Source organism: Myiozetetes cayanensis, unplaced genomic scaffold (genome assembly GCF_022539395.1).
Source record: "Myiozetetes cayanensis isolate MyiCay16 unplaced genomic scaffold, myiCay2020 scf67, whole genome shotgun sequence".
NCBI lineage: Eukaryota > Metazoa > Chordata > Aves > Passeriformes > Tyrannidae > Myiozetetes > Myiozetetes cayanensis.
Genome location: NW_026087931.1, coordinates 47,066 through 60,395, shown reverse-complemented (window position 1 = coordinate 60,395; position 13,330 = coordinate 47,066). Strand labels below are relative to the sequence as shown.

Below are 13,330 nucleotides of genomic sequence, written 5' to 3'. Positions count from 1 at the left end.
GCTGGAGCTCAGCTTTGGGTGCCCAGGAGCAGCTGGAGCTCAGCTTTGGGTACCCAGGAGCAGCTGGAGCTCAGCTTTGGGTGTCCAGGAGCAGTTTCAGCTCAGCTTTGGGTGCCCAGGAGCAGCTGGAGCTCAGCTTTGGGTGTCCAGGAGCAGTTTCAGCTCAGCTTTGGGTGTCCAGGAGCAGCTGGAGCTCAGCTTTGGGTGCCCAGGAGCAGCTGGAGCTCAGCTTTGGGTGCCCAGGAGCAGTTTCAGCTCAGCTTTGGATGTCCAGGAGCAGTTTCAGCTCAGCTTTGGGTGCCCAGGAGCAGCTGGAGCTCAATCCAAGAGCAGCTGGAGCTCAGCTTTGGGTGTCCAGGAGCAGTTTCAGCTCAGCTTTGGGTGCCCAGGAGCAGTTTCAGCTCAGCTTTGGGTGTCCAGGAGCAGCTGGAGCTCAGCTTTGGGTGCCCAGGAGCAGCTGGAGCTCAGCTTTGGGTGTCCAGGAGCAGTTTAAGCTCAGCTTTGGGTGTCCAGGAGCAGGTTGAGCTCAGCTTTGGGTGTCCAGGAGCAGTTTCAGCTCAGCTTTGGGTGCCCAGGAGCAGCTGGAGCTCAGCTTTGGGTGTCCAGGAGCAGTTTCAGCTCAGCTTTGGGTGCCCAGGAGCAGCTGGAGCTCAGCTTTGGGTGCCCAGGAGCAGTTTCAGCTCAGCTTTGGGTGTCCAGGAGCAGGTTGAGCTCAGCTTTGGGTGCCCAGGAGCAGTTTCAGCTCAGCTTTGGGTGTCCAGGAGGAGGTTGAGCTCAGCTTTGGGTGTCCAGGAGCAGGTTAAGCTCCATGTTAGGTGTCCAGAACCAGGTTGAGCTCAGTCAGGAGCAGCTGGAGCTCAGTCAGGAGCAGGTTGAGCTCAGTCAGGAGCAGCTGGAGCTCAGCTGTTGGGTGTCAGGAGCAGGTTCAGCTCAGTTGGGTGTCCAGGCTGAGCTCACGCATGTTGGGTGTCCAGAACCAGGCTGACGCTCAAGTCACATCCATCAGGCCCAAATCCCCAGTTCCCAGGCCCAGCCCAACCCCCCTGGCCCCTCAGGACTCCAGTATGGGGTTTAAACCAGGCTCTGACCCTGCTCCCAGGCCCAGCCCAACCCCCCTATCCCCTCAGGACTCCAGTATGGGGTTTAAACCGGGCTCTAAACCCTCGTTCCCAGGCCCAGACTAAGCCCCCTGGCCCCTCGGGTCTCTGGGGAGGGGTTTAGGCCGGGCTCTGACCCCTCTCCCAGGCCCAGCCCAACCCCCCTGTCCCCTCAGGACTCCAGTCTGGGGTTCAGGCCGGGCTCTGACCCTGCTCCCAGGCCCAGCCCAACCCCCCTATCCCCTCAGGACTCCAGTATGGGGTTTAAACCGGGCTCTGACCCCACTCCCAGGCCCAGCCCAACCCCCTGGCCCCTCAGGACTCCGGTATGGGGTTCAGGCCGGGCTCTCACCCCATTCCCAGACCCAGCCTAACCCCCCTGGCCCCTCAGCTGGGCTCTCATCCCGCTCCCAGACCCAGTCTAACCCCCCTGGCCCCTCAGGACTCCAGTCTGGGGTTCAGGCCGGGCTCTCACCCCATTCCCAGGCCCAGCCCAACCCCCTGGCCCCTCAGGACTCCAGTGTGGGGTTTAGGCCGGGCTCTGACCCCGCTCCCAGACCCAGCCCAACCCCCTGGCCCCTCAGGACTCCAGTGTGGGGTTTAGGCCGGGCTCTGACCCCGCTCCCAGACCCAGCCCAACCCCCCTGGCCCCTCAGGACTCCAGTGTGGGGTTCAGGCCAGGCTCTCATCCTGCTCCCAGGCCCAGCCCAACCCCCCCTGGCCCCTCAGGACTCCGGTGTGGGGTTTAAACCAGGCTCTGACCCTGCTCCCAGACCCAGCCTAACCCCCCTGGCCCCTTGGCCGGGCTCTCACCCCATTCGAGCCCAGCCCCTGGCCCCTCAGGACTCCAGTGTGGGGTTCAGGCCGGGCTCTGACCCCATTCCCAGGCCCAGCCCAACCCCCCTGGCCCCTCAGGACTCCAGTCTGGGGTTCAGGCCGGCTCTGACCTACTCAGGCCCAGCCCTGGCCCCTCAGGACTCCAGTCTGGTGTTTAAACCGGGCTCTGACCCCTGCCCTGTCCCCGAGCAGCAAGAAGGAGCCGGTGGCTGCCAAGCCCAGCAAGGCCGCGCCCGCCTACGAGTCGGAGGAGGAGGAGAAGTGCAAGCCCATGTCCTACGAGGAGAAGCGGCAGCTGAGCCTGGACATCAACAAACTGCCCGGGGAGAAGCTGGGCCGGGTCGTGCACATCATCCAGTCCCGGGAGCCCTCGCTCAAGAACTCCAACCCCGACGAGATCGAGATCGACTTCGAGACGCTGAAGCCGTCGACGCTGCGCGAGCTGGAGCGCTACGTCACGTCCTGCCTGCGCAAGAAGAGGAAACCCCCAGGTACCCCGGGACCTGCAGGAGCTGCAGGGGTTCTAATTTGGGGCTTTAGGATCTACAGGGGCTCCAGTTTGGGGTTCAGGAGCTCCAGTTTGGGCTTCAGGAGCTCCAGTTTGGGGTTCAGGAGCTGCAGGGGCTCCAGTTTGGGGTTCAGGAGCTCCAGTTTGGGGTTCAGGAGCTGCAGGGGTTCTAATTTGGGTTTTAGGAGCTGCAGGGGTTCCAGTTTGGGTTCAGGACCTGCAGGGGTTCTAATTTGGGGTTCAGGAGCTGCAGGGGCTCCAGTTTGGGCTTCAGGAGCTGCAGGGGCTCTAATTTGGGGTTCAGGAGCTGCAGGGGCTCCACTTGGGGCTTCAGGAGCTGCAGGGGCTCCAGTTTGGGGTTCAGGAGCTGCAGGGCTCCAGTTTGGGCTTCAGGAGCTGCAGGGGCTCCACTTTGGGGTTCAGGAGCTGCAGGGGCTCCAGTTGGGGCTTCAGGAGCTCAGGGGCTCCAGTTTGGGGTTTAGGAGCTGCAGGGGCTCCACTTGGGGCTTCAGGAGCTGCAGGGGCTCCAGTTTGGGGTTCAGGAGCTGCAGGGGCTCCACTTTGGGGTTCAGGACCTCCAGGGGCTCCAGTTTGGGGTTCAGGAGCTGCAGGGGTTCCAGTTTGGGGTTTAGGATCTCAAGGGGTTCCAGTTTGGGGTTTAGGATCTCAAGGGGTTCCAGTTTGGGGTTTTAGGATCTCAAGGGGTTCCAGTTTGGGTTTTAGGATCTCAAGGGGCTCCAGTTTGGGGTTCAGGATCTCAAAGGGTTCCAGTTTGGGGTTCAGGATCTCAAAGGGTTCCAGTTTGGGGTTTTAGGATCTCAAGGGGTTCCAGTTTGGGGTTCAGGAGCTGCAGGGATATGCCAGGATAATTACAGGGTGGTTAATTAGCCCTTAACAAAGCCAAGGTAATTAGTGGGTGGTAATTAGCCCTTAACAAAGCCAAGGTAATTAGTGGGTGGCTAATTAGCCCTTAGCAGTGATTAATGGGTAGTGAATTAACAGTTAACAACACTAAGGTGATTAATGGGTGGTTAATTAACAGTGAGGTGATTAATGGGTGGTTCATTAGGTGATTAATGCTGGTTAATAGGGTGATTAATGGGCAGTTGATTAACTCCTGAAAAACCTGAGGTGATTAATTGGTGGTTTGTTAGGTGATTAATGGGTGGTTAATGAGGTGATTGTGGTTGGTTGGTTAATTGATTATGGACTGTTAATGAGGTGATTGTGGGTGGTTGGTTAATTGATTATGGACTGGTAATGAGGTGATTATGGGTGGTTGGATAGTTGATATGGGTGGTTAATGAGGTGATTATGGGTGGATGGGTGATTACAGGTAGTTAATGAGGTGATTGTGGGTGGATGGGTGATTACAGGTAGTTAATGAGGCGGTTATGAGTAGTTAGTAGATGATTAATGAGTGATTAAAGAGGTGGTAATGGATGGCTAATGAGGTGATTATGGGTGGTTAATAAGGTAATTAAAGGTGGTTAATGAGGCAATTACGGGTAGTTGGATAGGTCATTGATATGGGTGGTTAATGAGGTGATTACAGTGGTTAATTGATATGGGTGGTTAATGAGGTGATTACAGGTCATAGTGAGGTGATTACGAGTGGTTAATGAGGTAATGACAGCTGGTTAATGAGGTGATTATGGATGGTTAGTTGATATGGGTGGTTAATGAGGTAATTACAGGTGGTTAGTTAGTTGATCCCAGGTGGTTAATTAGTTGATCGTGGGTGATTGGTTAGTTGATAAGGGTGGTTAATGAGGTAATTACGGGCAGTTAGTTGATATGGGTGGTTAGTTAGTTGATATGGGTGGTTGTTAGGTGATTACAGGTGGTTAGTTAGTTGATCCCAGGCAGTTGGTTAGTTGATTATGGACTGTTAATGAGGTGATTGTGGGTGGTGGGTTAGTTGATATGGGTGGTTAATGAGGTAATGACAGCTGGTTAGTTGATCGTGGGTGGTTGGTTAGTTGATCATGGGTGGTTAATGAGGTAATTACAGCTGGTTGATGAGGTGATTATGGGTGGTTAGTTGATGTGGGTGGTTAATGAGGTAATTATGGGCGGTTAGTTAGTTGACCCCGGACAGTTAGTTAGTTGATTGTGGGTGGTGGGTTAGTTGATATGGGTGGTTAATGAGGTAATGACAGCTGGTTGATGAGGTGATTATGGGTGGTTAGTTGATATGGGTGGTCAATGAGGTAATTACAGGTGGTTAGTTAGTCAACCCCGGGCAGTTAGTTAGTTGATAGTGGGTGGTTAATGAGGTAATCACAGTGGTTGGTTAGTTTACCCCAGTGTGGTTAGTTAGTTGATGGTGGGTGGTTGATGAGGTAATCACAGTGGTTGGTTAGTCAGTTGATGGTGGGTGGTTGATGAGGTAATCACAGTGGTTGGTTAGTTTACCCTGGGTGGTTAGTTAGTTGATGGTGGGTGGTTAATGAGCTGATAGGAGTGGTTAATGAGGTAATCACAGTGGTTGGTTAGTTTGATGGTGGGTGGTTGATGAGGTAATCACAGTGGTTGGTTGGTCAGTTGATGGTGGGTGGTTGATGAGGTAATCACAGTGGTTGGTTAGTTAGTTGATGGTGGGTGGTTGATGAGGTAATCACAGTGGTTGGTTGGTCAGTTGATATCGGGTGGTTGATGAGGTAATCACAGTGGTTGGTTGGTTAGTTGATGGTGGGTGGTTAATGAGGTAATCACAGTGGTTGGTCAGTTGATGGTGGGTGGTCAATGAGGTAATCACAGTGGCTGGTTGGTCAGTTGATGGTGGGTGGTTGATGAGGTAATCACAGTGGTTGGTTAGTTTACCCCAGGCAGTTGGTCAGTTGATGGCGGGTGGTTAATGAGGTAATCACAGTGGTTTGTTGGTCAGTTGATGGCGGGTGGTCACTGAGTTAATTAGCGCTAACGAGCTGCCCCTCCCCCCCCCAGCAGAGAAGGTGGACGTCCTGGCCGGCTCCTCCAAGCTCAAGGGCTTCTCGTCGTCGGAGTCGGAGTCCAGCAGCGAGTCGAGCTCCTCCGACAGCGACGAGTCGGACTCAGGTTAGAGCTGCCCCCGCTCCCGCGGCCCCCCCGGCCGCTCCTGCAATAAACTCGTTTACAGCCCTGCCTCCGTCTGCCACTCCATCCTCTGCGCGCCTCCGGACGCGCCCGCACCGCTCGGGGACAACACCAGCTATCTGGCACCTCCGGGGGCACCACTGGCACCTCTGGGGTCATCTTTGGCATCTTCCCTCTGAGGGTACCTTCGGCAACTCCCCTCCCCTCTGGGGGCACCTTTGGCAGCTCCAGGGGCACCTTTGGCACTTCCCATCTAGGGGCACCTCTGGGGGCACCTTTGGCACCTCCCCTCTGGGGGCACCTTTGGCAGCTCCAGGGGCACCTTTGGCACCTCTGGGGGCACCTTTGGCACCTCCCCTCTGAGGGTACCTCTGGCACCTCCAGGGGCACCGCTGGCAGCTCTGGGGGCACCTTTGGCATCTCCCCTCTGAGAGTACCTTTGGCACTTCCAGGGGCACCACTGGCACCTCCAGGGGCACCTCTGGCACCTCCCCTCTGGGGGCACCTTTGGCACCTCCCCTCTGGGGGCACCTTTGGCACCTCCCCTCTGGGGGCACCTTTGGCACCTCCGGGGGCACCTTTGGCAACTCCCCTCTGAGGGTACCTTTGGCACCTCCCCTCTGGGGGCACCTTTGGCACCTCCGGGGCACCGCTGGCACCTCCCCTCTGAGGGTACCTTTGGCAGCTCCAGGGTCACCGCTGGCAGCTCTGGGGGCACCTCTGGCACCTCCTCTCTGGGGGCACCTTTGGCACCTCCAGGGGCACCTTTGGCATCTCCCCTCTGGGGGTACCTTTGGCAGCTCTGGGGGCACCTCTGGCACCTCTGGGGGCACCTCTGGTACCTCCAGGGGCACCACTGGCACCTCTGGGGGCTCCTTTGGCACCTCCTCCATCCCCCCTGCCCTGGGGCTGCCCCCGGGCTGGTCTTGTCTTAACGACCCTCTCGGCTTTAACGGCCCCGGTGCTGCTTTTAGGGTGAAAAAACGGAGATTTTGGCTCCGAGGGAAGCGCCAAAAACATCATTGGGGAAAAGGGGGGGGTTTGGGGATGGAAAGCTCCTCGGCAGGGGGGTCTGTGCTGGGGGATCCCGAGGGATGGAGGGGTTGGAGCGGGAATTTGGGATCCTGGGGCGTCTCCTCGCGCCGCCATCGCCGGGCATGGGCTTGGGTTGGGCTTGGGTTGGGTCGGGGTTTTCCTCCATCCCAAATTCCCAGGGAAGGAAGCCAAGCTGGTGCCGTCACTCCCACCTGCTCTGGGCTCGGTGGGGCTGGGAAATCCCATGGATGTGGTTGGAAGCCAAGCTGGTGCCGTCACTCCCGCCTGCTCTGGGCTCGCTGGGGCTGGGAAATCCCATGGATGGTTGAGCAAGCTGGGCCACCCCGCCTGCTCTGGGCTCGCTGGGGCTGGGAAATCCCATGGATGTGGTTGGGAATGATCGGGATGCGATTCCGGGGCCGGGGGAACAAAGAGGAGCAGAAATCCCAAAGAAAGGGAAGTAAATCCCAAAAAAAAACCCAAAAAGCGGGTTGGGTGGAGCTTCCCGGCAGTCTCGGGTTCAGGGGGGTGTTTGTGTGGGAGAAATCCGGGGTTTGGGATCTCTGCAGGTGTTTTTGGTGGAATTTGGATTTGAATTCCAGTTGGAAGCACCTGGGTTTAATTCACGGTTCCCCAGGTTTAATTTGCTGGCTCTTGGGTTGGATTGAAGGGTTTCAGTCACAGGTGCCTGGTTTAGATCAGATACTTGGGTTTAAATCAGATACTCAGGTTTAAATCAGATGCTTGGGTTTAAATCAGAGATACCTGGGTTTAAATCAGATACTCGGGTTTAAATCACAGACACCCGGGTTTAACTTGGAAATACCTGGGTTTAAATCACAGATAAACCGGTTTAAATCACCCATTACCTGGGTGCAGATCAGGACCTGGTTTAAATCACAGATAGCTGGGTTTAAATCACAGACAGCTGGGTTAAATTACAGATAGATGGGTTTAAATTACAGATACATTCAGGTAAGGGTGATTTAAACGAGGTAAACCAGATACCTGGCTTAAATCACAGATAGCTGGGTTTAAATCAAAAATACCTGGTTTAAATCACAGATAGCTGGTTTAAATTACAGATAACTAGTTTAAATTACAGATAGCTGGGTTTAAATTACAGATAACTGGTTTAAATCACAGATAGCTGGGTTTAAATCACAAATACCTGGTTTAAATCACAGATAGCTGGGTATAAATCACAAATACCTGGTTTAAATCACAGATAGCTGGGTTTAAATCACAGATATCTGGTTTAAATCACCCTTACCTGAATATAAACCAGATACCTGGTTTAAGTCACAGACACCTGGTTTAAATCCCCCTTACCTGGGTTTAAATTCCCCTTCCCCGGGTGCTCATCCCAAATCCAGAGCCTCAATCCCGGTGTCCCATTCCCAAACACACCCAGGGAATCGGGTTTAACCCACAGATAACCGGGTTTAACCCACAGATAACCGGGTTTAACCCAGAGATAACCAGGTTTAACCCATAGATAACCGAGTTTAACCCACAGATATCCAGGTTTAACCCACAGGTAACTGGGTTTAACTCACAGGTAACTGGGTTTAATCCACAGATATCCAGGTTTAACCCACAGGTAACTGGGTTTAACTCACAGGTAATTGGGTTTAACCCACAGATAATCAAGTTTAACCCACAGATAACCAGGTTTAATCCACACATATCCAGGTTTAACCCACAGGTAATTGGGTTTAACCCACAGATAACCAGGTTTAACTCAGAAATACCCAGCTTTAATTCCCCCCCCAAAAAGACCAGACAAAACCCTGTATAAATCAGCTGATTTTAGTTTTAATCAGTAAACCCAATCAAGGGGCTCTGCTCCAAACCCCATTTTTTCATGGAAAGGAGGGAATTTTGACCCGGAACGTGGAAATTCGGGGGGGGGTGGAACCGTCTCTCGGGGTTTCGCCGTTTGGGGGGTTGGGGTGGGACTGAACTGAGGATTTGGGGAACAATCCAATCAATCCATCAGTGTGGGCGGAGCCTCAGGGCCCAATTTAACCTTCCTGCTGGAAAATCAGCCGGAAATGACGTCGTGGAAGGGACCTTTGTCATCGACCCCAGCCCCGTGGGTGGAACGGGGTCGGAGTCGGGAGAGACCCCGGGGCAGGTGATGGACCCCAAAACACCGGCTGTGACCCAACAGTCGGCTCCAGGGGGTGAAGGTCCATCCTTGGGTTGGGTTGGCACCTCCAGAATCACCAAGAGACCCTCCAGGACCACGTGATCCGACTGTGACCCAACAATCGGCTCCAGAGGGTGAAGGACCATCCTTGGGTTGGGTTGGAGTCTCCAAAATCACCAAGAGACCCCCCCGGGACTACGTGACCAGACTGTGACCCAACAATCGGCTCCAGGGGGTGAAGGACCGTCCTTGGCTTGGGTTGGCACCTCCAAAATCACCAAGAGAGCCCCTTGAACTGTATGATCCCTGTGACCCAGCAATGGCACCAGAGGGGATGGAAGCTCATCCTTGGGTTGGGTTGGGTTGGTATCTCCAAAATCACCAAGAGACCCACCAGGACCTCGTGATCCGACTGTGACCCAACAATTGGCACCAGTGGATGAAGGACCATCCTTGGCTTGGGTTGGTATCTCCAAAATCACCAAGAGACTTCTCAAGGACCACGTGATCTGACTGTGACCCAACAATCGGCTTCAGCGGACGAAGATCCATCCTTACCTTGGGTTGGTTCCTCCAAAATCACCAAGAGAACCCTCAGGACCATGTGATCCATCTGTGACCCAACAATCAGTTTCATGGGATGAAGGTCCATCCTTGGGTTGGGTTGGGACCTCCAAAATCACCAAGAGACCCCCCCAGGACTACATGATCCATCTGTGACCCAACAGTCGGCATCAGCGGGGATGGAAGTTCATCCTTGGGTTGGCACCTCCAAAATCACCAAGAGAGCCCCTCAGGACCACGTGATCCATCTGTGACCCAACAATCGGCTTCATGGGATGAAGATCCATCCTTGGGTTGGGTTGGCACCTCCAAAATCACCAAGAGACCCCTCCAGGACCACGTGACCAGACTGTGACCCAACAGTCGGCATCAACGGGAATGGAAGGTCATCCTTGGGTTGGCATCTCCAAAATCACCAAGAGAGCCCCCAAGACCACGCGATCTGACTGTGACCCAACAATTGGCACCAGTAGATGAAGGTCCATCCTTCCATCCTTGGCTTGGGTTGGTATCTCCAGAATCACCAAGTGACCCTCCCAGGACCACGTAATCCAACTGTGACCCAGCAATTGACACCAGCAGATGAAGGTCTATCCATTGGTTGGGTTGGCATCTTCAAAATCACCAGGAGACCCCCCCTTGAATCATTTGATCCAACTGTGACCCAACAATCAGCACCAGAGGGGATGGAAGCTCATCCTTGGGTTGGCACCTCCAAAATCACCAAGAGATCCCTACAGGACCTCGTGATCCATCTGTGACCCAACAATCGGCTCCAGAGGGTGAAGGACCGTTCTTGGGCTGGGTTGGAGTCTTCAAAATCACCAAGAGACCCCCTTGAACTGTATGATCCAACAATCAACACCAGAGGGGATGGAAGCTCATCCTTGGGTTGGGTTGGAGTCTCCAAAATCACCAAGAGATCCCTACAGGACCACGTGATCCATCTGTGACCCAACAATCGGCTCCAGGGGATGAAGGACCGATCTTGGGTTGGGTTGGCACCTCCAAAATCACCAAGAGACCCCCTTGAATTGTGTGATCCAACTGTGACCCAACAATCGGCACCAGTGGTTGAAGGTCCAATCCTTGGCTTGGTTTGGAATCTCCAAAATCACCAAGAAACTTCTTCAGGACCACGTGATCCATCTGTGACCCAACAATCAGCTCCAGGGGGTGAAGGTCCATACTTGGGTTGGGTTGGCATCTCCAGAATCACCAAGAGACCCTCCCAGGACCACGTGATCCATCTGTGACCCAACAATCGGCATCATCGGGGATGGAAGTTCATCCTTGGGTTGGCATCTCCAAAATCACCAAGAGACCCCTCCAGGACCATGTGACCAGACTGTGACCCAACAGTCGGCTTCAGCGGACGAAGATCCATCCTTGGGTTGGGTTGGCATCTCCAAAATCACCAAGAGAGCCCCCAGGACCACGTGATCCGACTGTGACCCAACAATTGGCACCAGTGGATGGAGATTCATCCTTGGGTTGGGTTGGTGTCTCCAAAATCCCCAGGAGACCCCCCAGGACCATCGTGGTGTTCATCTTGCCAGAGGAACAGCACCAGGAGTGTTGAATTTGGAGAAGCTTTTCTGGGAGCTGATGTTTGTTCCCACCTGCTCCTGGATTATCCACGGCTTTCCTCCTCTTCCCACTCCAGTTTCTCCCAAGTTTTTGGGGTTTCTCCACCATCCTGGGGGTGCTTTGATCCTGATCTGGGCAGGACAGACACTTGGGGGGTGGTGAAGCCGCCTCTGCTCTCCAGGATCAGCTCCCAGGGGTGTTTTATCCATAGGGATCATCCCCTGGATAATCTGCACCCCAGGATCTGCTCCCAGGGGTGTTTTATCCCTGGGGATCACCCTCTGGATAATCTGCTCCCCAGGATCTGCTCCCAGGGGTGTTTTATCCCTGGGGATCATCCCCTGGATAATCTGCTCCCCAGGATCTGCTCCCAGGGGTGTTTTATCCCTGGGGATCATCCCCTGGATAATCCTCTCTCCACCCCTTGTCCTTGGATCTTCTCAAGCAGCGAGTCCTGCAGAGCAATTCCAGCCTCGTGGGAGAGGAACTCGGCTCCTGGTCTGTCTGGAGAGGTCCCTGTGGAGCTGTGGATGCTCATCTGGACCATGGACACCCCTTGGAAACTGTGGATGCCCCTCCCAATCCATGGACACCCCTTGGATGCTGTGGATGCCCCTCCCAATCCATGGACACCTCTCTGGAGCTGTGGATGCTCATCTGGACCATGGACACCTCTCTGGAGCTGTGGATGCTCATCTGGACCATGGATACCCCTTGGAAGCCCTGGATGCCCCTCTCAATCCATGGACACCCCTTGGAAGCCCTGGATGCCCCTCTCAATCCATGGACACCCCTTGGAAGCCCTGGATGCCCCTCCCAATCCATGGATAACCCTTGGATGACCTGGATGCCCCTCCCAGTCCATGGACACCCCTTGGATGACCTGGATGCCCCTCCCAGTCCATGGACACCCCTTGGATAGCCTGGATGCCCCTCCCAGTCCGTGGACAACCCTTGGAAGCCCTGGATGTCCCTCCCAATCCATGGACACCCCTCTGGAGCTGTGGGTGGCGATTGGAATTTGTGGAGATCCACCCAGATCCATGGAATTCATGGAGATCCACCCAGATGTGGATGTTTGAAGCCGTGGATGCCCATCCCAATCCATGGAAGGGTTGGAGCTGCAGGCACCCCTCTGGATCCAGGGGTGCCCATCCCAATCCACAACCACCCACCTGGAGCCAGGGATGCCCATCTGGATTCACAGTTGGATCCCACCTGGATCCAGGGATTCCCATCTGGATTCACAGTTGGATCCCACCTGGATCCAGGGATTCCCACCTGGAGCCACAGTTGGATCCCACCTGGATCCATCTGGATTCTCAGCCACCCTCCTGTCCCCCTGACTTTCCCAACCAATCCCACCTCCCCCCCTGACCTTCCCCTTCCCCTCTCCCGCTCTTCCCTTACCCCTGGATCCGTCGGATCTGTGGGATCTGCTCTGGGAATCATCGACCACGGACCCAAATCGCTTCTTTTTCACCTCAGAACCAGCTGTGATTCTTTTCCTGGAATCCCAAACATTTGCAGCTGGATCATTGCCAGTGGAGATCCCGTCCCATCCCATCCCATCCCGTCCCCTCCTATCCCATCCCATCCCGTCCCCTCCCATCCCATCCCATCCCATCCCATCCCATCAATCCCATCCCATCAATCCCCTCCCCTCCTCCCCTCCCATCCCATCCTATCCCATCCCATCCCATCCATCCCATCCCATCCCATCCCATCAATCCCATCCCCTCCCATCCCATCCCATCCCATCAATCCCATCCCATCAATCCCATCCCATCCCATCATCCCATCCCATCCCATCCCATCAATCCCATCCCATCCCATCAATCCCATCCCCTCCCATCCCATCAATCCCATCCCCTCCCATCCCCTCCCATCCCCTCCCATCCCCTCCCATCCCATCCCATCCCATCCCATCCCCCGGGGCACTGGAGATGCCTCAGGATCAAAGGAATCACCTGCAGGAGTTGGATTTTAATTCCTGGAGGGATTTAAGGGAAAATCCCACCTGGGAAACGATCCCTGAGGATCAGGGGGGGATTTTTCCCACCGGGATCATCCCCAGGAGGGTTTTATCCGTCAGGTTTTTCCAGGCACGTTCCAACCTTGTTCCAAACAGGATTTCCAGGATCGGATAAAGGATCTTGGACAATGGATTTCATTAATCCCGAGTTTCTTGGTGCTTTTGGGGGAGGAAACCCTGGGAAATCCCTGCCCTGGATCCCAAATCCCACCGGTTCCTTCTGAAAAAGGATTGGACGAGGGGAGGAGGGTTGGGAGCTCCTCCCACAGCCGTGGATTTGGGGGGATGGGGGATGGAAAGGCGGCGTTTGCGTCACTGCTGTGTTTGATTCCCGAATTTTTGATCTTTGGGATATTTGATTCCTGAGTTTTTAACTCTTGGGATATTTGATTCCTGAATTTTTGATCTTTGGGGTATTTAACTCCTGATTA

The 13,330-nt window shown here is 54.7% G+C and overlaps 1 protein-coding gene across 1 annotated transcript in view; it reads left to right on the top strand.

The window, feature by feature from the left end:
- Positions 1–13,330, top strand: part of BRD4 (bromodomain containing 4) — a 60,318-nt gene that overhangs the window by 25,784 nt on the left and 21,204 nt on the right. Inside the window, 2 exon segments of the mRNA XM_050337490.1 lie at positions 2,127–2,425; positions 5,392–5,502. Of these exon segments, the coding sequence (XP_050193447.1) occupies positions 2,127–2,425; positions 5,392–5,502 (410 nt within the window).